General features: G+C 31.4%; 1 protein-coding gene across 8 annotated transcripts; it reads right to left on the bottom strand.

Annotated features, from left to right (window-relative positions):
• Positions 1-2,380: 2,380 nt before the first annotated feature.
• Positions 2,381-24,352, bottom strand: LOC116778868 (ras-related protein Rab-32). 8 transcript variants are annotated; one of them, XM_032672924.2, is made up of 5 exons: positions 24,211-24,352; positions 8,922-9,135; positions 8,272-8,453; positions 7,703-7,846; positions 2,381-3,524 (listed from the first exon to the last, which is right to left on the bottom strand). In XM_032672924.2, the coding sequence occupies exons 1-5, from the start codon at positions 24,328-24,330 to the stop codon at positions 3,399-3,401; spliced, it is 786 nt and encodes a 261-aa protein (XP_032528815.2). In that variant the 5' UTR covers positions 24,331-24,352; the 3' UTR covers positions 2,381-3,398. The 8 variants fall into 8 exon arrangements, with proteins under 8 accessions (XP_032528815.2, XP_032528819.1, XP_032528818.2 ...); XM_032672928.2 differs by lacking the exon at positions 24,211-24,352 and adding an exon at positions 21,085-21,233; XM_032672927.2 differs by lacking the exon at positions 24,211-24,352 and adding an exon at positions 20,290-20,346.
• Between the last annotated feature and the right edge of the window lie 546 nt (positions 24,353-24,898).

Consider the following 24,898-nt stretch of genomic DNA (forward strand, 5'->3'; position numbering starts at 1 on the left):
TTTATATAGATTTTTATATTAATGAATCTTATAAAAATCTACTGAATTGTCATTAGAATTATCGAAAAATTATCTTGTTAAAATGTTGGTTGGTTGGTTGTTTTAAATATGGCCTTCATCAGTGCAAAGACGTGCACAGTATATTCTGCCAATGTCGTGTAGAATTGAGGAGACGCGATCCGGGATTAACTTAGGAATGTTATATATTGGTAGTGAATTTATTTCTAAATATTTGATCTTAAAACTGATGAAAAAAATATCTCTTCCATTATGAACATACTTATTTTATGAGCTTAGATATCCAAATAGCATGACCCTTACTTTAAGGAAAGGCCTACCCAGCAACTCTTAACAGAAGATTAAATCGGTTTGTATTGTAGCAAACATTACTTTAACGATGATTCTTTAACTACGGTTCGAAACGTCTTTTTAATATTGGTTAGCTAGAGAGAAGAGCTTGGACGGTGGAGGTGAGCGTTTAACGAGCGTTAGATAGGGGCCCCTTAAACCTACACATGGGTCGCAAGTCCAAGGCTCTTGTAAAGCTGCTCTCCATGCAACGCGATCGACCCGGTACCCGCACGGTGAATCCATATAATGCTGAGTAGTTTCGTCTCATGAAATTAATAGTCTAACTATTAAAACATATGTTTGTCTTCCCTATTTCATGACTATCAGGATTGTTTAGTAAACGCAAATCAAATCTAATTTATTGAAAATCGTGGAAAAAATTTTTTGGTTATACATAACAATAACATATTCTACAGTATCAAATACAGGGACTGTATCTTGTCTTTTTCGAACTACCTCTAAAAAGACAGGGTCTGATCGGTTAAAAAATACTGTACCCTTTAATCTTATGAGGAATTTTAATAAATTAAATACAGTATTACCGATGAGTCCATATATATAGTTTACCATATAGTATTTACAAATAAATTTATTAGTTAAGTAGTGAAGGGAACGAACATTTACAATACTACATTCATAGCAGTATTTCTCAAATTTTTACAGCGAATAAAGAACGAATCGCAATGAATAGAATATAGTATCATTAGTCATGTTTATTCCGTTACGCTAGCTGTTTCTCATTTAATTAGTACTGTAATATGTGGCGATCATTGAATGATAAAAAGATAAAGTTCCGAATGTATGTGACGATGCCAACTAGGACTAAGCATACTTTGAAATGCGTCTGAATTTTGCTCCGCTAAAATAAATGTGAAATAATCCTTAAAGATTTTATTACGACATTTTCATCCTAATATTGTTGAACACAGAATTGATCTGAACATGTGAACATTGAAGGGATGTTTTAAATAAAATACAAAAATAACTAATTTCGCTCATGGAATTAATAAAATTCTGTTACACATTTTAAGCTTTTAAATATCAGCACAACAGTACTCGTCTTGTCAATTGTGGCACTCGTAAAAGTTACTTGAAAAAAAACATTGAGTGTCCCCTCCATTCTACACAACACTGGCAGAATATACTGTGCACGTCGTTGCACGGCTGAAGGCCATGTTTTAAACAACAACAACGACAACAACAAAAAAAAAACATTGAATAAAAAAGTAATTGACGATCGCAGGTGACATAGCATTTGTTAGACATATTTTTTGTTGTTGCGGACAATAAATTAATTAAAACATATATTGCATAACATTACAACTTATATTATCAAGGATGTCATAACTATGGAGTGACTTAATTAAAATAACTCTGTCCATAAACATAAACCATATTAAGTTTTCATATCATATCACAGTACTCCGTCATATAACACAGACATCATCGGGTTCTCCTACCAATACACTTATTTAAAGCGACTACTTAAAGCTCGAGAATTACAGACCTAATGTTTACTTTCGTTATTTATCTCACTAAATTATTCATGTGTATTTACTTACAGGATATCTTTGGATAAATATTGAAAGAATAAAATAATATAACTAAATTACGTCCAAAGTTATAGCAAAAGCGGCCATTCATCGGTAGTTTAACTCAATGCAAATGTCAGTTGCCACTTAAGACTTATCGACACACGATAGAGCATTTGCATTTGCAACGACTTACCATGCGAGGTATCTTGATATATAAAGGAACACATAATAACGAACATAACTATACTATTAATTAATTAATTTACATTTATCTTAGTTAATTTTGTTTTTATTAGTCCATGAAATTTAATATCTACAATATTCGTACGATAATTCGTACAAAAATAATTTTATATCCTCTCTCGCATTTCCAACAACGCATATATTCAAATTAACTGAATACTATTATAAAGTCTTAATATGAATTAAGTATTAAATTATTATTTTTTTTATACAGAAAAGACATAGGGTTAAAATGAATTAAAACTCCAATACAATCTTAAAACATTTTATTGCATCAACTTCACACGCTCTCATACAGTTAATACTTAATAATAAGATAACGAGTGAACATTATTCGCCTATAAACATATATTTTATATGGAATTGTTGCAACACTTCCATAAGAAACATTCGTTACAAAATAAGTCACTTCAGTGATACAAAATTCATAATGAGGCACTATTAACCTGTATAAAAGATTTTACGATCAAACAGTATAAGAGTAAGTTATCTCTAGATCCGACCCACAGCATCGCGTATAAACATCATCGGTACACAAAAAACTTAATCATTATCGGAACATAAAAAATATAACATCTTGTACTTTCTTTAAGAACTTAGTTAATATTATTATCGATAATTACAAAAGCAATTAAAACAAAGTTAACGATGAAATCGCGTCCTAAAATTTAAATTCCATCGCACGACTCATCAATAATTAATATATATTTAATTATTACAGAGATTTATTGTTATAATGATTATAGGTTGAAAAGCCATTGATGATTTTAAAGCTCAGTCACATTCTCTTGGAACGTGCAATTTGTGGATAGGAAGAGTATAGTCCGAGACGACTTATATTTATAATAAAATAGAGCAAACTTTGAATCATAATTCCAATAATTTAAATTTGTATAAGAACGGCGAAAAAATAAGGCCTACGGCTTCACAAACAGACGAGACGTCGCCGAGTATGAAGCAAAACGAAATAATACAACGCATTGTAAAACATAAACATCTGTCGTTTTAATGAAGCTGTCGAGTCACGAAACAAACAGAACATTGTTAATACACGTCCGTATAAAACAAAATCTAATCGTTTATAAGTTATAGAATGGAAACGGAATGTAAATGATTTGAGAAATATTAAGGCAAGAGGTTATTTCGGTCCATAGCGCATAGCTATATGGAGATAGACTTCTTAGCATTTGTAATAAATAATTCACTTACGCACCATATATTATATAACAATTTATTTCCTCTATCATATAATGTTCGTCTGGTTGTGAATCAGCAGGCGCAGGACTTGCTGCTGCCAGCTGCACGGCTGTTCTCACCGTTGGCGATCTTGTGATCGAGAGCGAAGCGCTCGCCGTCTTTATCGCTGCTTTGTAGAAGCTTGTCGTTTAGAAGAATCTGGAAGAAATTGTTACGCAATATTATTAGTACAATAAACATCACTGATTCCGTTGTTAAAAAACTCTTAATGTTCACACATATTCGTAAGATCAGTCCTAGAAAAACGGACTACTAAGATACCGCGGAATCGCGTTAGGATGTAACGTCATATCTTTTGACATATATATTTAATAGAGCTTAGATCAGATACCAATATTTTTGCGGTTTTTAAAATATTGTAATGAACCCAAAAGTGTTTAAATATATCCTAAACGTATTCTCTGAAGTGATTAGGCCATCAAAATTTTCGACGGACTTCATTTATTATTACGCAACAATTAGCTAAAACCTCGCCACAAACTAATAGAACTTAACGAGACTCTAACATCTAAACAATATTACAAAATATTACACAAGAATAAAATTAACTAAACAGTCGTTGACGTCAAAACCAAAAGCCACATTCCAAACGAGGCGTAAACTGTTATATTCCCAAACATAGAACATTTTCACTGGCATTTAATTTATAGGCTAATAAACTTTTTTTTTATGGATTCAAGGTGGACACCAACAATGTTCCCCAACATTATAGAGACCATAGACAATTATAGAACGATGTCAATGTCGAACTTTTTGTTTATACAGCCGTAGCTTTTTATTATTTTATATAACTTGATAACAAAGAATAAGTAGCCGAACTAAATAAGACATGATATTATAATATTGTGTAAGAACATTATTTCATACTGGTACCGCATGCGGTTTGATTGAAATTACGTCTATTTAATATTCAGATTTTATTATTAAATATTCGTTTTTCAATTACAATAACTGAGAGATTGACGTGGGAAGTAACGATGCAATGGACGTATCCATTAAACTACACACGGACCCAAACCCAGCGCAGCCATTATATAACTAGTTTTGTGTGTGTGTTTTTTTAACAGAGATTAGATAGTAATTCTCTTCCCTATATTTTTTTTTTTATTTGAGAAGTCATTAACTTAAAGACAAACAGTTTTATAGTTTTTTATTTTTATTGTTTATAATCAAATCGACAACGTATTTCGTATAGAATATCTTTAAAGCGATCTGGGTCTATAAATCATTCAGATTCTATTAATTTATTAAAAAAACCTTCTTAATAATCTCATTTAGCAATAATTTATCTGTAGCCCCCCGCAGAGTAGGCCAAATAGTTCAATACTATTACAAATTTATCAAAGCTTTTGATGTAAATCACAACCTGTACTTGTGAAGCAACCATCGCGTGAAGCGTCTAGAAGTTTCCAATAATTATAATATTACAAATGGCGGTTGTAACGTGTCTCGATCGGCAACCTGCTACATGAATAAACGGGCAGCGTTATGTACACGTGGGAACTCTATTATTATATTAAAAATAAATTATATATACTACTTTCTTAATACCGAATTTCGCCAATGTCAATACTTAACATGGACCATATTAAACCAGACTTAACCTTGAGTTAAAAAAGAGCATGTAAAAATGTTGACCTACACTAATTTTCGCCTTAAAACAAAACTTTAGTTGTAAGAACGATCATATAGATTAAGCACAAAGGTTTATATAACGAGAAGCTTTTTATTTTTTTCCATAGATTCTTTCGGGACAATTATAAAGCTGTCTCACATGAAACTCTTGCTGGTTTATTTGATAATGATTATAAAAAAAAACTCTTTCTGCATCTGAGAATTATTTACTATATATATATATTAATTACTTAATCCACGATCATGAACATTTCGTGTGACACTTATAATAAGGTAGGTGAACTAAGAAGCACTTATTTGAACTATGTGAAGGAAATTTAAGTTTAAAGACAAATAAATTTCTGTAGATAAGTACTTTTCTCCTAATTTCAAGAATAACAAGAAACAATATATTAAAACGGCAGAATATCTTATATTATCCTTGCATGTAACTAGTTTTTTTTTGTACTTGCAACATTTTCACAGAATCTTATTTTCGAATTTCATAGAGTTTAATGCTATTACTGTGATCAAAGAACGACTGTTTCATGTTTGCGATAGTGATAACTTAACAAGTTGCTGTACATTCGACCTTAGATCATATTTACTGTATGTTATAGGACATACATCTAAGATATGTTTTTTAACCCTTAAAGGACTATACTAAAATGATAAGTTCCTGTTAAAATAAACTTTGAGAGAAACGAGTTTTATAAATTTAATTTTCTTGTTCTTATTTTTGGAAAGTTCGCAATTAAAAGGTAAAATCGCAACTGCATTTTTGCACATATTACTATAATTAAAAACTCGACCTATTTTAATAATTTCGAAATACAGATTCAAGAAACTTGATTTCGGTGACATATAAAATGGATTTATTTATAGAAATCAAGACCGAACAGAATGCAAACATTTCTCACAATAATAAGTAAAACGTTTTTATTGGTAATTTTAATAAAATTACATAATATGTATTACAATGACGTTTACTTTTGTAATGAAAATTGTTCTTGAATAAGATGAAACGAGTACATTCATGCTATAAACGACATTGTTTTAATTTTCGCGTCCTCGCGCCGTGACGAGTGCAGATTAAAATAGTGTCTCAAAATAAACTAAGAATATGAAAGAATGAAATAATGTTTGTAATAAAAAAAATAAAATGAGCAGTACCAACTTGTATTACAGCTACAGCAAATAAAAAACGCATTTTTTACTCTGTGAGTGTTATAAATATTTGGACGCCGTTGTATACTATCCTTTTTTTCAGACTATTGTGCAACTGCTACTAATACATTTATTTATACTCTGATATAATGCCCAAAATTATTGAACGTAAAAATTATATCTTAATACACAAGTATCGTGAAGTGGAAAAGCGTTTCTTAGTTCGTACTCTCAATGAGCTGTTTATTTATGTATAGATCCTTAACTAATAGATATAGCTATAGATCCTTCATTAATAAAAACGTGCACATCACAAGGTGTGGACGTGACAGCCGTTGTTTTATCATCACAAGGAAAACTTCATAATTATATTATATATTAAATAATTTTATATATCATATATTATTCCTCTGTCAAAGGTAACATCTATTATAATGCATAATGGCAACGTTTGTAACGCAATTACTAACAATCTTAGCAAAACTAAATAAATACTTTTTTTTCTAAACTTCATTTATAATTCCACACAAAACATGTCGAGTACGTGATTTTTATATACAACTATTTAATTTATCTAAAGCCATACTGTAATAATAAAAACAAGATATAATATCATAGAGAGAATTAAAATCAATTTAATTTATATCCATACAAAGGCATTTTTGATAAAATGAGGCAAAATCATACGAATTATAGACTTGGTTTTTATTATGAAATTGACTCGCTCTAAGTGATTCCTTTTTTTCCACTTCAATTGTGCTTCAAAGACAATTAAAATCGATTACACAATGAATCAATAACTTTTTACAAGATCGATTGACACATAAAAGGATCACGATTGCCTCGTCCCTTGTACGACTGTTGTGTGCAAGAAATGAGGATTGTGCTGGAATAAAACCTTAAATGAATAATTAGACTCGCCGCGAGAGAAACGTCGCTGGACTTTAGGATCGAATAACGAACAAAAAAAACATGCAAAATCTTGAAAATTATGACCTGAAACTAATATTGTATTATCATCATCATCGTCAGCAGCCTATCGGAGCCCACTGCTGAGCAAAGGTCTCTTCTCACATGGAGAAGGTTAGAGCATTAATCACCACGATTGCTCAAGACGGGTTGGCGATTTCAATCTTATAATTAGAAATTATAAGACCAGGTTTCCTCACGATGTTTTCCTTCACCGTCCGTCAGTGGTGTCTAAATACTCGTAGAAAGTACATATGATTCGGAAAAGATCACATTGGTACATGTCGGGTTTGAACCCGCGCCCTCACGTATGAGAGGCGGGCCTTTAACCTCCAGGCCACCGCGACTTTTTTATTGTATTATTGTGTATGAATAAAATCTCAATAAATACATTAATTAAATTGTCTTACACGACAATACAACTGCGATTAACGATGTTACACGTCCTAAGATCACCTTTAATCTAATCACGACAGCTTAATGACCGATAAATATCGTGTATTAGAAATATAATCAATGTTTTTAATATACTTTAATATCAGAAAATGCCTTATAGATATTCTTACCTTGTTAACTAAAGAGCGAGCAGCTTCTTCGATGTTGATATTCTCTTTCGCTGATGTCTCGAACCAGCCAGCGAAGCCTTTTTCCCGACAGTACTCTTCCATTTTCCCGGGAGAATTCACTATACCTTCCTTTTGTTGATCGCACTGAAGGAAAATTTGATAAATGATAATAAAAATACTTAAAACAAACAAGCGACCCTCCATAACTTATTAGAAGCAAGCATAATGTAATTATTACTTAACAACATAGTCGATTAAACTGTTCGGAGGTATTTTATATGACAGGTGCCTTTTTTTAAAGCTATGTACATTAGTATGCAAGTAAACATATTTTTTGTATCAAAAACACATCGCCCGTATAGAAAATATATGAGGGTTAATCGTGGACATTGAGCATCGTCTAGTGCAATAAATAACTTCATTACGCTTGAAATTTCATTCTTGGAAGTTTGGTAGTGAATACAAAGGTTTCCGATTTGTTAATCTTTATCGCTATTTATAATTTTTATTATCTTTTAGATGGAGGATGTCTACTTAAGTATTTGGGACAAAACTTAGCCGATTCTCACCTTATTCGCCAGCAGTATGCACGGTATGGGTGAACCATCAGGAAGCTGCACCTTAGTATCGAGATCGTTCTTCCACTTGACAACAGCGTCGAAGGTGGCTACGCGAGATACATCAAAAACTATGAACGCGCCTACTGCCTCCTTGTAGTACACGCGGGTCATGTTGCCGAAACGCTCTTGACCTGTTGACAGGTTTGACAGATAAATGATTTAAGACACACCAGTCACAGAGGAGTTTTTCGTGTCCAGGAGCGGAGATTAATTCTTATGGCCAACCAAAATTATTAGTCTAGTATATTTCTGAGTTTTTCGCGCAAGTCTCACTCACCCGAATACTTTCACACAAACTCAATGCGGAATCATGATCAGTAATGACATGAATAAAAGAAAATAAATTATCATCAAAGACATGAACATCCAAGAAAACATTACGGACATATCATCCATTTGATCCATTTTGAGAATTCACTATAATAATACAGCCTATGTCAGTGACAGAACTCACATATATATTTTTTAAACGCAATATATTTATACCAAAAAGGATTTATTTATCTAAAATAAGCAAACTTTTACAGAGCATTCATATATTAAAACTAAATTTATCGTTCTAAAGAGGAAAAATTATCAATGCATGTTGTTTTTCTTACCCGCTATATCCCATAGCTGCAAGCGTATTATCGTATTCGCATCCCAATTAAGTACTTTGAGAGCGAAGTCCACTCCGATGGTCGCGCGGTAGTGTTGACTGAAGAACTGATGGACATATCGCTTGATTATTGAAGTCTTCCCCGTACCAAGTTCCCCAATAACCAGGATCTTGTAAAGATGCTCCCGCCTTTCAGCGCTGGCTGTAGCGTGAGACTGGAAGAAAAGATCAAAGTTAGCTGGTTTAATTTGAAAGGATAAGCTTTTTTTGGTGCACGATAACAAATTTATATCGGATATAGAACGTCGACAGCTCTCCACTTACAAAATTCATTTGCTCACAAGATTCTTAACAAAGGAAATTAGCTGTATATGGTTCCAATCTACTTAAACTACCTCTGTTGTCTTTGGCCAGTACAGGAAGTACGATTCGGGAAATTCCTAGAAAACAATGAGATTTTCATTCGTTGCTATAAAAAAAAATTAAAACGTATCGACACTTTTATATAAATCACAAATTACTTCATAATCATAGCCTAACTCCTCTTCCATGATGCATTTCACAAATATCAAAGCACCGTTCCCAAGACAATGTCTAAGAGATACTGAACCCGGTATGTACTTAACCAGAAAGAAGCCATAAATCTGTAGGTATGTCAATGCGATTGTAATAAGAATATCTGGGTGTTGCTGTTTTACATAATTGCTACTTGTTCTAAATGAAAATATTGTAATCCAAAAAAATAAGCACACGTTACGCAACGAGAATCAGGTCACTTACCTCTATTTCAATGTATTTGATTTCTATTATTTAGTTTGTCATCAACACTAGTCAAACGTATCTTATAGTTTATGCTAATAAAGTTAGGTTAAGAAGTTTAATTGTTCTACCAAGTGTAATTTTAACACAGAAAGACAACGTTGTGAACGTTCATAACGTTGAACCTTATCAGTCTTATTTAGTCTAAAAAAATTATATATTATATTATTTATATATCCTCGGCTGAAGTCCAGGGGCGCAACTAGTATATTTTAATTTTATTTCTGATGAGTGATTGTGATTAATTGACAATAACTGTAGGCTTATTGTAATAATAATTTTATCAATAGCCACATATATACTCCGTATCTCGACCAGTTCAAAGAATCTTTGTTCTCGAGATGTCTCCATTTTTAATTGCGTGAATGCAATAAAAAAGATAAAAGAAGATAATTTTAATAACCCATTTTCAGTGCACAAAAGTAATTTCTTTGACATAAAACATGGCGACAACATTGTGTTTATTTGATCAGATTACTAAACAATGTTTTTAAAGTTTCAAAAAAAAGTAAGAAATATAAATACTAAGGAACCAACATACAGAATTTGACTCAATACTGTGATATATTTTATAGCCTTTTTCGATCCTAAATCTGCACAAAATATTCCGCCAATGTCACGAAGATACGAAGGAGTTAGGTCAGTACTACTGTTTATTGTTTAGTACATGTAATAAGTACAACAATGACATACTACTCTGCTATAGTTATCGCTAATTTAAACCAATTAAGGCCCAGGGATTATTGAAGCCGATAAAGCCGGTATTCAGAAAATTAATCGCTTACGAACCTTTAGTGTTTTGTATATAACATTTATCAATTCTTTACCATACACGTATATCTGTTAAGGATTCATTCAAAAATTTCGTCACCTAAAAAAAAAAAAAATTCCAAAAAGGAAGATTAAACATTGACTACAATCTTTTTTAACAATTCCTACGAAAATTAGCTTAGTAAGTCTCCTTACCGTTCTTGAAAAAACCGTTGCCAGCTATTTTAAAAACACTCAATTTTAAAGCAAACATTATTAGGGAATTTTACATTTTTTATTGTCAAGATCATATTAAATTAATATGAAACTTTTTTTTATTTGTCATTAAATTCACCAATATTTATATCATACAATAATAATCTTGGTGATCCTTATCACAATCAATAGGAATTGCCAAGGTATAAAAAAAATTAAATCCCATACATTATGTTTATCAGTGGAAGTGAAAGCCTCCAACAAAATCTAAATCACCATTACTCATTTTGTGCTTCTTTTTTTTTAATACGTATTTTGATTATACATATACGTAATTTTGATTAATCTTTTATACCTATTTCGTATTGTTGATTTTCTAATATACGATGAGTTTCTAATTAAAAATTTAAATGTTAGAATTAAACAAAATCACCCGTATCTTATTAGACTACTATACTATTGAATCAGAACTTAATATTTAATGTAAATAATAAGTTATAATTTTATTTCGCTGTTAATTAAAGGCAATGAAAAGCCATATACATGGCCACTGACAAAAACAAAAAGTATAAAGATTTTTGAAGAGTATAATATGTATCACACCTACATACAACAAATTCCAGTCAAGTGAAATGGAAGGCTATTATTATAAAACTATTGTTTAATATTTTAGTATCCTTGAGTAAAACATCATTCCAATGTGCTTCCAATCATTAAACATACTACTTGAAATGATTTTCTTATAAACGTTACGACGATTTTAGTTAACTCATCTACCTCCTACGGCCATTCAAGATGGCCGCTCCACAAACATATGTTGGATAATTATTGCATAATATTTACTTAGCACTTTTTTTTTGCTAATGCTGATAAAAATATATGAAAAAATTTCAATATTTTAGTATTTATATTGGACGTTATTTGTATGGAATAAGCTTAGACCCCTTAAATATTAGAATTCACTCTCTTTTCTTTATATCCTTAAAATATATTTTTTTGTACGAGTGATTGCCTCAGACTGTACCTTTGAATTTTGGACGCATTAAACATACACATATAGGCCTTGGTGAGCCGTAAATATTTCTTGTTATAGAATTTGTGGAATATTTTGCCAATGTCAAAACCTCGCAATCCCTACCAATGATATAAAAATCAGTCAACATTTTAAATTCAACATACCTACTAATTAATTTAAGTCAATCAATAAATACATTTACATAGCCTCCATAAATACATTAACATAATTAGCAATAAGGTACTTAATGTTAAGTTATTTTTTTATTTTTTTACGAATAAATTTCTCATTTGTAGATCACTAATAAATGGATCATTAAAGTTTCTGCGTAAGATATTTTAATATTAAAAAAATATCAGAAATACATCCATAGAGGTGTTCGAATAAGTTAATGACCTCAATTAACAAAACTTTTACACACTACACAATAATTATCAGTTTTTGACTCACGATAACATATGCTAAGATTTATGAATGACAAAATTGAAACGATCCGTATCTATGTAGTGCAAAGATGTAAATACATATTTTAAATGTACAGGAAATCTATTTTTGAAATCTAAAGTCGTTACTCTAAAGTCTAATGTATTTAAAAGAAAATTTGTAATTATTATATTTAAAAATAAAATTTTTTTCAACCAAAATAGATGATATAAAGATATTATGGTAAAACGATTAAAATCTACAATACTTAAAGTTATTTATGGAAAAGTACACCAGTGTTAAAAATTACTTTTAAAAGTCGTCTTAATTAATGCCCTACGACAAAACGTTTTGACATTTGATTGAAGTGATGAAGAAATTTGGAACTATTTAATTTGTGTCTTAATATTATGATTAAAGTCACTAGAAAGAAAGCAAAATGTTCCATAGACAAGCCATGTGTGAACCGTTTTAAATATTTTATGACAACACTTACTTAAAAATAAAGTTTCGCTGTGAGCACAAAACTTTTTTTATTATATATATTTATCGAGCAAAATTAAAATCAAGTATTATTAAATGTTGTTCAAAAATTTTTTTAATAATTTATGTATTCATCGTATGGTATGGTTATATATATTAACGGCTAGTTTTTGCCTGTGACTTCGTCTGCCCAAATCCAAACTAAGTTATTAAACTGAGCGACAAATATATAATGTGTTTGAAATAAGTTATGGTAACTAACCGACAGCGGCGTCTATACCCTGCTTGCATCACTTCACACATAATACAACTGTTATGACTTGATCAGCAATAACTACACGGAAATTCGCCATGTATTATATCCTATGTCACATTCGCATCTCTCAGCTATATCATTGCAAAGTTTCATCGAATTCCGTTAAGTAGTTTTTGTGTTAAATAATAACAAGCATCCTCAATAACACACATGCTAACAAACTATCCTATTTGTAAAATCAGTAGGATTGACTTGTGATCACGATATACCAATATCTGTTTGCGTTTCATCATCTCGTAATTAATATCTGCGGAGTTGTATTTTCATTATAATCTATTGATTTGAACGAAATTTATTAATTCCACTTTAACAATAACATTACCAAATAGGCTACGTTCAATTACTGAATACGTAACAGTATACATAACTAAATATATTTATATACACTTTAGTTGATAGGAAGGACGATGATTATATCCAAGATAACAATAACCTTAAAAGGGAATGCATATCATCAAATCTACGAGATACAGATAATAAATAGTATATTCAAATTAAACAGTTCCGATTATACAATTTAAAATTTAAATTAATGTCTTATTAAAAAAACTTACACAGTGATGTTTCGGTGACATGTTAAATTTTCAGTAACTATCAGGAAACGAAACAAGTCCGGAGGTTAGATTGTAATTTGTTATCAATAACAAAACTCATCGCACCACAACCGACGGATTGTTGAACATCTACAGCGTTTGTTTACTTTTTAATTTGCAAACATTAAAAGTGCTAGTATTTAAAAAGTTACACTATAAATTATTCCGCTTAAACTTTTTGGTATGTACCTCCTTAGTTCTACCTTCGTCGATATGTCACTGCAACGTCCGTGCAATGACCGTCCATTTATTAAGTAAGTTGGAGTGGTGGCTTATCGGGCAATAGATAACGCTGAAGTCTATTTGCCATTCTATTCTCTCTGACGTATATAGTCTTACTTGTTTACTTTTGTATACATACTAAACGTTGAATATTATAACAGTGACATTAAATTTAGAAGAAACTATATATAAATTGATATTCAATTAAATCTTAAAACACCCATTTTATATTTCCCTCCTTTACATATTACGCTATTCTTTTGATATACTACTTCATCATATAACTTTTTTCCAAGAAAAAATTCAACTAGATGTCAATTAAGCTTCTTCGTAATTATAACTATCGGAACAAGATAATATACCGTTAATTTTAAAACTACTCATTAAAAAATGATGAAATTATAACATCAAATAAACTCCTTTATAATATTTAAATTCGTTTTGTTTGTTTTAAAATGATAACTAAGTCACATACAATTTCATTTTGTGTAAACTGTAAAGAATTCACAAAATTATAATGACCAAAAAAAATTCAATTTCTTTAATCCCAGAAGCTCTATATGTGACGGAACAAGGCCAGAATAATCCAATTTTCGGATACGAACCTCATTAACCTAACACCTCTCGAAACTATTAGGAAGAAATCGGACATTAACAAGTGGCAGATAAAACTTAAATACAATTAAAAATATTAAACATGAATCATATAATTAAAGATTCCTTATGCGACATTTAAAAATTAAAATGTCAAAATTCAAAAGAGGTTAGAAATAGTTGGCTAACTTATTAATAATTTTCTTTTTTTTTGTTATAACCTAGAATGCAACATTTAGGAACAAATCAACTACGTTATCTTAATTGTATCTTAATCGAGTCACCGCAAGAATTTAAAAAATCAGCGACATTAAGACACCAGTAATAAAAAAAAGCCACTTCTTATGTCACGTTAAAAACTAGTTTAGTTGCTAAGAATGGATCGCTGTAACGAACTTAAAAATTAATTTATATAAAATCAGAAATCATTATGGTTTTTAATAGAATTGATATGAAATATTATTGATTGAATATCCCTGATCTAGTTAACAATATAAAATGTACAATAGAATGGAACTTGCACAATCTAACCGCGTAAAGGTATATGGGGTATCGCATAACGTATATGCCTCAGCGGTGGCCCTCAACCACAAAAATCAAGCGCTACACAGATTTCAGCTAGACTGTAATTTAATTAACAAAATATCCTAAAGCGCTTAAAATTTTCCAAATGATAATTTTTAAAACATCAATGCAATATTAAAACTTCAGCAGAAAAGCAGACGTTCGAAAACTGAAAGTTGGAAGAAACTTTAAATTTAATGCGAAAAAAAATATTTTAACAAATTTTCCCGAGTTGTGTAGTATTTCAAAATGAATTTATTTGCTTACCACGAAGTTATCTTGATTAAACATTACTTGTGTAATATAACCACAAGTGTTGTTTAATATAAGCACAATTAGTTATGGCAGTCCAAAAACATTTTTAAAAGTTTTTAAAGCATCCACTGACCGAAGCAAAAAATGGAATTTATTCAGATATATATATATAGATAACTAATATTAATAAATAATTAATATTGTATACAGAAAATTAGATGCTTATTGTTTATTAATTTTATGATCGTTATAAATCGCTTAAAAAAATTTCGTTCTAAAACTGTGAGTATTTCTAGAAACTTTTTTACTGTACACAAAAAAATATGCTTGTTACATTTAAATATGAAAATGAATTCTAATATTTTTTCGCCATAAATTCATTAAATTATTAATTTAAAATATTGGTATACTATGATTAGAATTATTAATAATTATTTTGTTGCATTTCGTGACGTCCATCAAAGTATAATATAGACTGTGCTTACCACTTTGTATTATAATTATTACCAAATAAAAACATTAAATATTGCGCACTTGAATTGTCAAAAATGTACTTGATTATTATAACAAACTTGACGTCTACTCACGACAGGCATGGTCGACCCGTTGTATATTATCGTGAAAGGGAACGTACTGGAAACAGGAGGGACGTCTCGGCGCTGAAGCCGCAACACTCGCACACGGTCAGGTAGCACTCGTCGGCGGTCTCCTCGAAGGTCATGGCGCGCGCATCGCACGGGCAGCCTGCCTCCACTGACACAACAGTACGACACTCACCGGTTCGTCGTCGCTGCCGGCCTTGTTCTCCGGCTCTATGAGGTCTCCGTAGGCCGGCATCGCGTCCGCACCTCCCTCCTCTTCGGCGTCAAAGTTGTCGCTCGACTGCGGCGGCGCGGGCGAGTGCACGGCCTGGGCCAGCCGCTGCCTGGCCAGCGCCACCGCCTCCTCTAGCGACCCCACCTCGCCCCCGCTGTCCTTTCCCTCGTCGTCATCGTCGTCTTCGTCGTCGTCCTGCTCCTCGGAGAGCGCCACCGACGTTTGAGCTACGAATGCGATGCGCCTCTTCATAGTGCCCTCCGGACTCGGCTCCTCGACAGGCCTCACTATGACGGTGTTGCTGCGTCTTTTCCAGGCGGCCTTAGTGAAGGCCCGCATGGCCACAGGGTGTTCGACGGCTATGGGAATGAATGGCTCCGATTCCGTCATGGATAAACGAGGTCTTGAACTTTTTCGCGGCGATGCCTCCGGATCTGATTGTGTTTGGTGTACAAGTTTATTTGAATCCACACTGTCGTTGTTTTTATCGAACTTAGCGTTCTCATTTACTTCTATGTTTTGATCTAAACCGTTTCCGGATTCTTTGTTTTGGTCTGTTGTCGTTTCCTTACCAACTGTTGTGGATTGATCCGATGACGTAGATTGTTTAATATCTGGTATGTGATCTTTAGGACTATTGTGATCAAACACTGTTTTTTGTTCTTCTATTTTATTTTGTGTGATTTCATTGTTTTTATTTATATTTGTCGTTTGTTCCGGTGGTTCGTTACCCGCCATGTTTATGGTGTCGGGTTCGATACTTTGTTCCGTTTTGTCACACTGATCGGTTACCTTTTGCGGTTCAGGATCCGGATCGGTTTCGATTTCACTGAGCGAGGGTGTCGTAGAACACTCCCCCCTCCTCTTACCTATGCTCCCCATCTTCTTGAGCAGTCCCAGGGGTTTCTTTTTGTCGACGACAGGCGAGCTGTCAGTGCTCCGCGAGGAAGCGGCCGACGCGTCTGCGCGGATTTTCTTATTCTTCTTACGCATAGTGCGTTCGTCCCGCGCGATCTCGCTATCCGATACTGAGAACGTAGCGGAGCGGCCGAACGACGCGATGTGGAAGGGCGAGCCCGAGCTGAACGAAGAGCGGAGCGTGTGTAGCGTGCGCTTGAGGCGGGACTGTTTGGGGGGAGGGGGTGGCGGGGCGCGGGGTGCTGGTGGTGAAGTCTCGCCCAACATGGTGGAGAGACGAGCGCGCCGCGTGGACTGCGGTCCGTCGAACCACCGGGCCCGCCGCCACTAACCAGCGACCTCGCTCCTGATATCGCCCCAACGTGCGTAAACCCCGGATAAACTACCGAAGGTCCTCTCATGTCAATCCGATAAGGGGGGTTGATTCACTAAACGGGAATTCAGCGTAATGTAATTATACTTATCGGATCATCATATAAATATAAACAGGCCCAGTTACACCGCGCCGTTGGTTTACGTGGATACAGCTAACATTTTGTTTACGTGATTAAAGTCATGTCGGACATCTAATAACTCAATACTGATAAACAACTGTTTTTTCTACAGGATTATATATTCAAAGTCCTCTCAAATTTGGAACTAAGTTAAAAAATATGTTAGAATATAATTTATTCTTTAAATTATTTTATTCGTAAAAACAGATGCCCTTCGAAATTAATATTACTAACCAGATATAAAAGTTAATTAAAAAAAACATTTTAGTTTCAATAAATATTTACGATTAAATTAGTAAAACAATTTATGATAACCATTAAGGTAAGTATCAAATGATAACGTGATATTTAAATTCCGTAATAAATGTAAAAATATTTAAAATATATTATAAGAGGCCTATTTATAATTTTAAATACGAATATAATAGGTTTTTTTAAAAAATCTGGCCTCTTCCTACTAACCTCTTAAGGCCTCTTCAAGATTTTCGGTTTCAAAATTTTCCATTTAAGTGACACAACGAATATACGGAAACATCTAAATAAAAAATTATATATTGTATATTTTTCTGTTAAACCAAAATAATACTTGCTCAGCTTGATAGAAGATTGTCAATAGAATTAATCATACCTTATAAAATTTCCAAAAACAAATTTATGATTAGATAAGACTGATTTTTTTTTTATTTAAAAAGCTATTACTATGTACATTCAATATAATTACGCACAGATCACGTAATGTCCCCACGGCACGCCCACATCCAATTAACATAGTAATTTTTCTTACGGCTGAATTATTTAAACTGTAGCCTGTAGGTGGCTGTATGTTATAATTTTAACTTGTTTCAACACTAAAAATAGATATGCAAATAAGCTAAACTTTAATATGATTATACTAAACAATGTTTTTTTGAACCTTTTTTTAATTATCTGTTAACGCCATACATATTTTTTTTAGGCGAAGGACGGTATAAATATTTTTATATTTTATAAATATAATAAAATTTTGGTGGGAAAATAAGTTTTGATAAATCTCACAGAGACGTATTTAAGAATAACATAGTTTCTAAACGCAATGCAACCACGACAACGATAAGATCAAAGAGGCATTATTAAGTTGCAAAGTGGGACGATTGTAAAATTTTGGAATAACCTAGCCGTGGACACTTCATATTCGGTCTTCTTCATTGCTTGTTGACCCTGATTATGAGTTGATGAACCATAACAGTAACTACTGTCACTCGTAAGGTTTCCTTGAGCTGGCGGAAGAGAATCCATACAACTCGGACTATCGAAGTTTTGATATCGACCGCCGATGATAGATTCACTAATAAACTACTAATAAGTTTGCGTATAAGGTTCATTATCGTGTAACAAATGATATATTCGAATGATTTACTTTCCGTATTATATGTATTATCTGTTTTTTTTTTTTAATGTCACTTGACACTAATTAAGGAATAAGAGTCGGAAAATCTTTTCCATTATGCCAAGTGATACGAATGAGTCGTAATATGACTCATGCGAAGCTTGTCTGAGGGTATTATACAATAATTTGATTATTCAATTATTGTAGAGAAATATATGTATTTAATATATTAAGATCATTTTCATGATAACTTTCTGATAGACATTTTTAAATTGCCACGGTAAAAACAATGATTTTAAAAAAAGTAATAATAATAACAGATCTCATTCCAAAAATTCCGTTATAAATATAAATGTTCTAGAAAATTTATTCAAAAACTTGTTATCAAAAATATTTTTCCATATTTTAAACAGGTTGTCATTTTGAAGGTCAAATTAAGGAATTTTCTAATAAAACTGCTTTGATATTTTGAATTGAAAGTATTTTACATTGAAATCACTAACTTGGTCGCTGCGGTGGACCAAAAATATCTATTTGATAACCGAAATGACTCTAAATAGGATCTAAATAGAGTTAGAGAGATGTTTATTACTGACGAACGATACGGGAAGTATCAATGAAACTACCAACATCACTTAAAGACCAATAAGAACATATTTCTCAATATACATCGACATCTCAACAAGACTTGGAGGTTAAGAAGTACTGGCCTGTAAAATATTCACTAATAATATGATGGGTCGCGATAAAAGTACCTTATATTATAAGATCTGTCGTCCTGATATAATTTAAAGTTTTAAGTTAACTTTTACTTGATTGCATATGATTTTGACAACTAATTTACTACTTCATTGCTTATACTAAATGAATATTATCTTAAGTATCTGTAATTATCCATGTAATAAAAGTATCCTAATAATGTACACGTTGAAAATCCACTGCGAGCATGAAACGGAGATAATTATTAAATATTTTTAACATTCAATATATGTGTGAGATGCAGATTTACACAGTCCTCACAATTTAAAAGATTTGAAATTCAAAACGGCGAATAGGACTATATTCGAAAGGATATTTTATCATTATTTAATCTAAGATATAACTATTAACTAGCATAATCACTCTACTTAGGGATTATTTTCAGTTCTTCATTCATAAACCTAAAATACGATCGTATGTGTAGATTTATACATGTAATACTACAAACTGAACGTAGTGTACGATGCGACTTATGGGAATAGTACTAGTACTAAGGATTGGAAACAACGCATGTGACGCAATAACAATAAATATAATAAGTACCTCAAAATCGAAATTAATCATCCTATTCTACGTTTCCTGTAATCTTGATGATATTATATTCACAGATAATAAATAAAATTCTATACCAAAAATATAATAATCAATGTCAAAACAGAGACGTCATTTTTTATTTGAACTGACAGCTGATATTACCTGTAGGAGATATGGTACTAAAATAGGTAAGTTTTATAAATTTATTGTAGATGCAATCTTATTAACTCACATTATTCTTAGCGTGAGATGCTTGTATCGCCTCTTCAGTCATATTAATCGTTTAATTATTTCGCACTTATCTCATTCAATTATTTTATTAATTCAATTGTAGTAAGATTAATCGGTCATCGACTTATATCACTGCCAAATTTACACCTACTGTATTCGATTAAAAAAATCTAAGGGACTCTTTTAATTTTTTAATAAAATAGAGTATAAAATTTGTCTGAATAAAGATATCTTATGCAAATATAAAACACTTGTATCTACAAACAGAGCCACACTACGTATTATCAATAAAACACAACGATGTTACTCTCTTATCAATCAAGATAACTTGCAATACATTTTAAATAGAAATTCTTTAATCCTTACTAGTATAGATGACGTAATTTCCGTAAAATTTTCGAAAAAGAAAGAATAAACATTAAAGAAATTTTTGTCTTATTTTAATGAAACAAAATTTTGAAAATTGGTTAAAACATTAACATTTTTACAAATTCATTTGACTTATGTTTAAACGGAAATTAGGAAGTAAGTAATTTATACTTAAAGACGCGCGCGGACAAGTGCCATTTAAATTATCCAAAATATTACTATATTGTTACATAATCATTTAAATATTTTAAAATTTTTGTACCCTTACCTATGGTGTCACCGGAGTCTACAACTCTACTTTTAAGCAATAATTCTTAAGATATATCTCAAGATACCTACAAACCAAGTCTAATTTATATTCAGAAACCAGTTTCAACAACAAATTGACAATAAATATAATTAACAGAAAAAAATTAATAAAACCAACCTGCGAGTAACGTCTTCCATTTTTAGGCATCTTTTAGTATGTTAACTTAAATACACTTTATATAAAATACTATCTGTCAAACAATTAAGCACTTTTAAAGCATGTAACACAAAATGTCAGCGGCATAAATGAATTAGTTCTGGATACATTCGTTACAAACAATTGAGACGCAATAGTTATCGAACCGTTCAGAAGTAAACATTTGCCCTCTTGATGATAACGGGCTACTAAAAATAATTTATGTACAATTTACACTCTTCATACGTCGACATATCTTAGGGTTGCCATGGAAACGAGCGAACTAAACCAATGAAGTCAACCCAGAGATTCGATTAGAAATTATCTCTATAATATTTCATTTAATTAACTATGAACGTAATGACATCAGTTGCCAATCTTACATACAACAAAACAGCAGTGTAAAGTGCATCATTAATTTATTATGTTTCTACTTAATGAGATCTAAGATTTCCGCGAGTTTTATTCATTTAAATGAAAACTAGTATTTTTCGGATAAACTACGCGTGATTTATTTTTGTAAAAAACTACATACTCCCGACGTTTCGGTTACTTTGCAGCAACAATGATCACAGGCAGACGAGATCTCGTCTGCCCGAGATATAAATCAAGCGTAGTTTATCCGAAAAATACTAGTTTCATTTAAATGTTTCTACTTATTAAGTTCCAATTACGACGCAACATTGCACAAATTTTTCAATGGTTGATCACTCATACAGAACATTATTTCAACAAATTTATTTACAAATATGACGAATATAAATCTTTTATAATTTATTGAAATCGTACTATTTCTCCACAGAAATTTTATAATCTAACTAATGTTACATTAGTTATCAATAAAAAACGTATTCGGCTTCTATTTATGCATGAATGCGCGTGCGTTGCGCGACACTTCTCCTGATAATTAGGGAGAGCTGGTTGATATTTTCCAATCAATTATTCAAGTACAGGAAAAAGACGCCAGTTTTTAACAGTATCGAATTAACACAATTCATATCATTATTCAAATCTACCACATGCTTAATACCAGTTTGGAACGTCACACTACGTACGAGGCGTTTCCCGTTTCTCATTCAATAACCTACGTTAATATTATAAGGTTTATTGTTAATGAATGAAAAAGCTTGACACTCTGTTCCTCATCCAGAAATGGTGTGCGCTTACTAGTCCAAATTAGACCCTAAGTAATTTAAAAATAAATATGAATATATATGAGACCCCAGACCCAATTGTAGTACATCACAATACCCAACTGACATTATGATAACTTCCTTTTTGTCATCAGGTTTTCCTTTGGTAATTTAAAATAAAAAAACAAAGATAAGAACTGTTTTATTACTCATAAATTATTATCTGTGGATCCGGAATTAATCGAAACAGCTTAATTTGACTGTCATGTCGCCTTGGCCTAATGTCAATTACTATACATTCAAATTACATTTTATTTATGCATAGCATAATTTTTTAAAAAGTTTTTATATTATATTTAACATAAAATTATGGTTACATAGATTTAAATCGAAAAACAAACTGAAAGATTACGTGTAGGCGTGTATAGTAATTTTCCCCAACACCTATAACGTTTCGTTTAATGGATTTGATTATCTACTTTTACAGTTAAAGTAGGTTCTAGCTATCGGAGTTATGACTGAGATATTCATTGATAAATGTTCACTTAACTTCTAATACGAATGCAAAAGAATAGCAATGAGCCAATAGTAACAAGCTAGAGCTTGATTTTCTTTGAATGAAACATTAGCCTTACTTTTAGCTATTCGAGGTAAGACTTGAATTTTTTATTTTTAGTGAATAAAAAGTCACAAAAGAACATAATGCAATTTTATCTAAAGGAAATTTATTTTTATCTGTACCAACATCAATCTTTTCTTGACTCCAACAGCTCTTGGTAGTTGTCTTGTAATTAGGGCTTTAACTAGCTCCGCGAACAGGTTTCGCACGAGAAGCAGGAACGCCACAAAAAAAGTTTTTTAATACAAAAAGGAGACTAGGTTTTGTGGAACTTAAAAATATCAGATATCTGTGGCCAAATTTTAATTCAGCCATTCAACAAAAAAAAAAAACACTTTTGTTTTGCATTTCCTATACCTATATCATTAAAAAGTAAATATGATCAAATAATAACATTGCTTTTCACTATAAATATCAACATGTTCTGCAACGAAAATGTATTTAAAAATATTAAACTTGTTGGAATTTTGTAGCCTTATAACGTAAAAAAGGTTAACAAATTATCTGAATATAGGATTTTAAAAACCCAATCATTTTGGTTGGATTTTGTCTAACAAAAGTATATTGAGAATTTCTGGATCTCTTTCTAAAATTCTAAAGTTAACTCTCTCTAAGGCAATTTATTTTCTGACAATATTTACTTAAGTGGATATTAATAAAGAGAAATTATAATTAGATTATCACGAAAGTGACGGGACTTTTCGTAAACATTAAAAAACCTCCAAAGAAAGGTAAACATATCAAATCTGTTTTTAATTTAAGTTACACTTATTACACCAACTGTTAAAGATGACGTATATTTCCTGAAATTAATTTCTCAAATCTCCTCTAAATAATTAAAAATATATATTTATAGAATTCATCGATGACCTTACTTAAAACTTAAGATACCTATACTTATTCCGTACAGATTTAAGTACTTAGAATTTCACTTTAATCTCGATAGTTATTATTTTATAACGATTACATTATACGTTGCATATAACTTAAGCATATAACCTTTTTCTTTAAAATACTATTTGCTCTTTATTTAAATTATACCATATTTTTAAACCCAAAAAATACAAATTTTGAAAAAAATATTTCTATTTGTTATATATTTAATTTAGCTTAATATCGTGTCCTTCGAGAAATGTAATCATGCAAGATTAATACTAACATCAATACATATTTTGGTTTAACGTTATGATAAGCCTATTGATAAAGATAAAAAATATATTCACCATAAAACTCGTGACAATGAAATCCAATGGCTAGAAAAATATAGATATAATAAATAATAAGGTCCACGAAAACTCTGCATTTCATAAATAATGGTTCAAAACAGACAACTTGTAAACAACAGAAAAAACTTACCATTTTTGAATTTGGAACTTTAGAATTCACCCGCGTACGATTATCGTTCGAGTGTTTGCGACGTTGACATGTCTCAGTTTCCCGCGCGATGACTGCGGCGTGCCGCGCGACGCTACACATCGCAACGTAAAGAACAGATAACGATTTGAATGTAAATATATTTGTATTTTATGTAGATTTGTATTGCTTTCGTTTCCGTTATAAATGTTTTCAAAATGACTAAATTTAATAGTCTTTTAGAGATTTATACTATTGTAACTTAACAAAATTATTAACTTATGGGTAAGTTGTTAACCTGTGAAATTGTAACCAGCGTCTAACACACTTAATTGAACCTTTAGGGTAAGCGTGAAGTTAACACCGACGGTTGTAACTTGATTACGTCTTTTATAAATATTTACTATTTCAAATCAATCTTTTATAAGCGTGTAATTTTATGTGCTAGTGACTATGAACAAAAATCAACCGAATAACAATAACAAAACAAAAACTACATATAAAAGTGGCACAAAATTCGCCAAATTCAACAGCAACTGTTATATGGTCTGCATTGAAGAATCTTTTACGATCATTGATGATTGATAATTATTAGTAACACATCAAACAAGCCACCTCTACTGACGCTATGTTTATTGTTATATATGTAATTATTTTATTTAATATTTCATATTTATAGTGTAATAAATAA

The sequence above is a fragment of the Danaus plexippus genome, chromosome 6, assembly GCF_018135715.1.
Source record: "Danaus plexippus chromosome 6, MEX_DaPlex, whole genome shotgun sequence".
NCBI lineage: Eukaryota > Metazoa > Arthropoda > Insecta > Lepidoptera > Nymphalidae > Danaus > Danaus plexippus.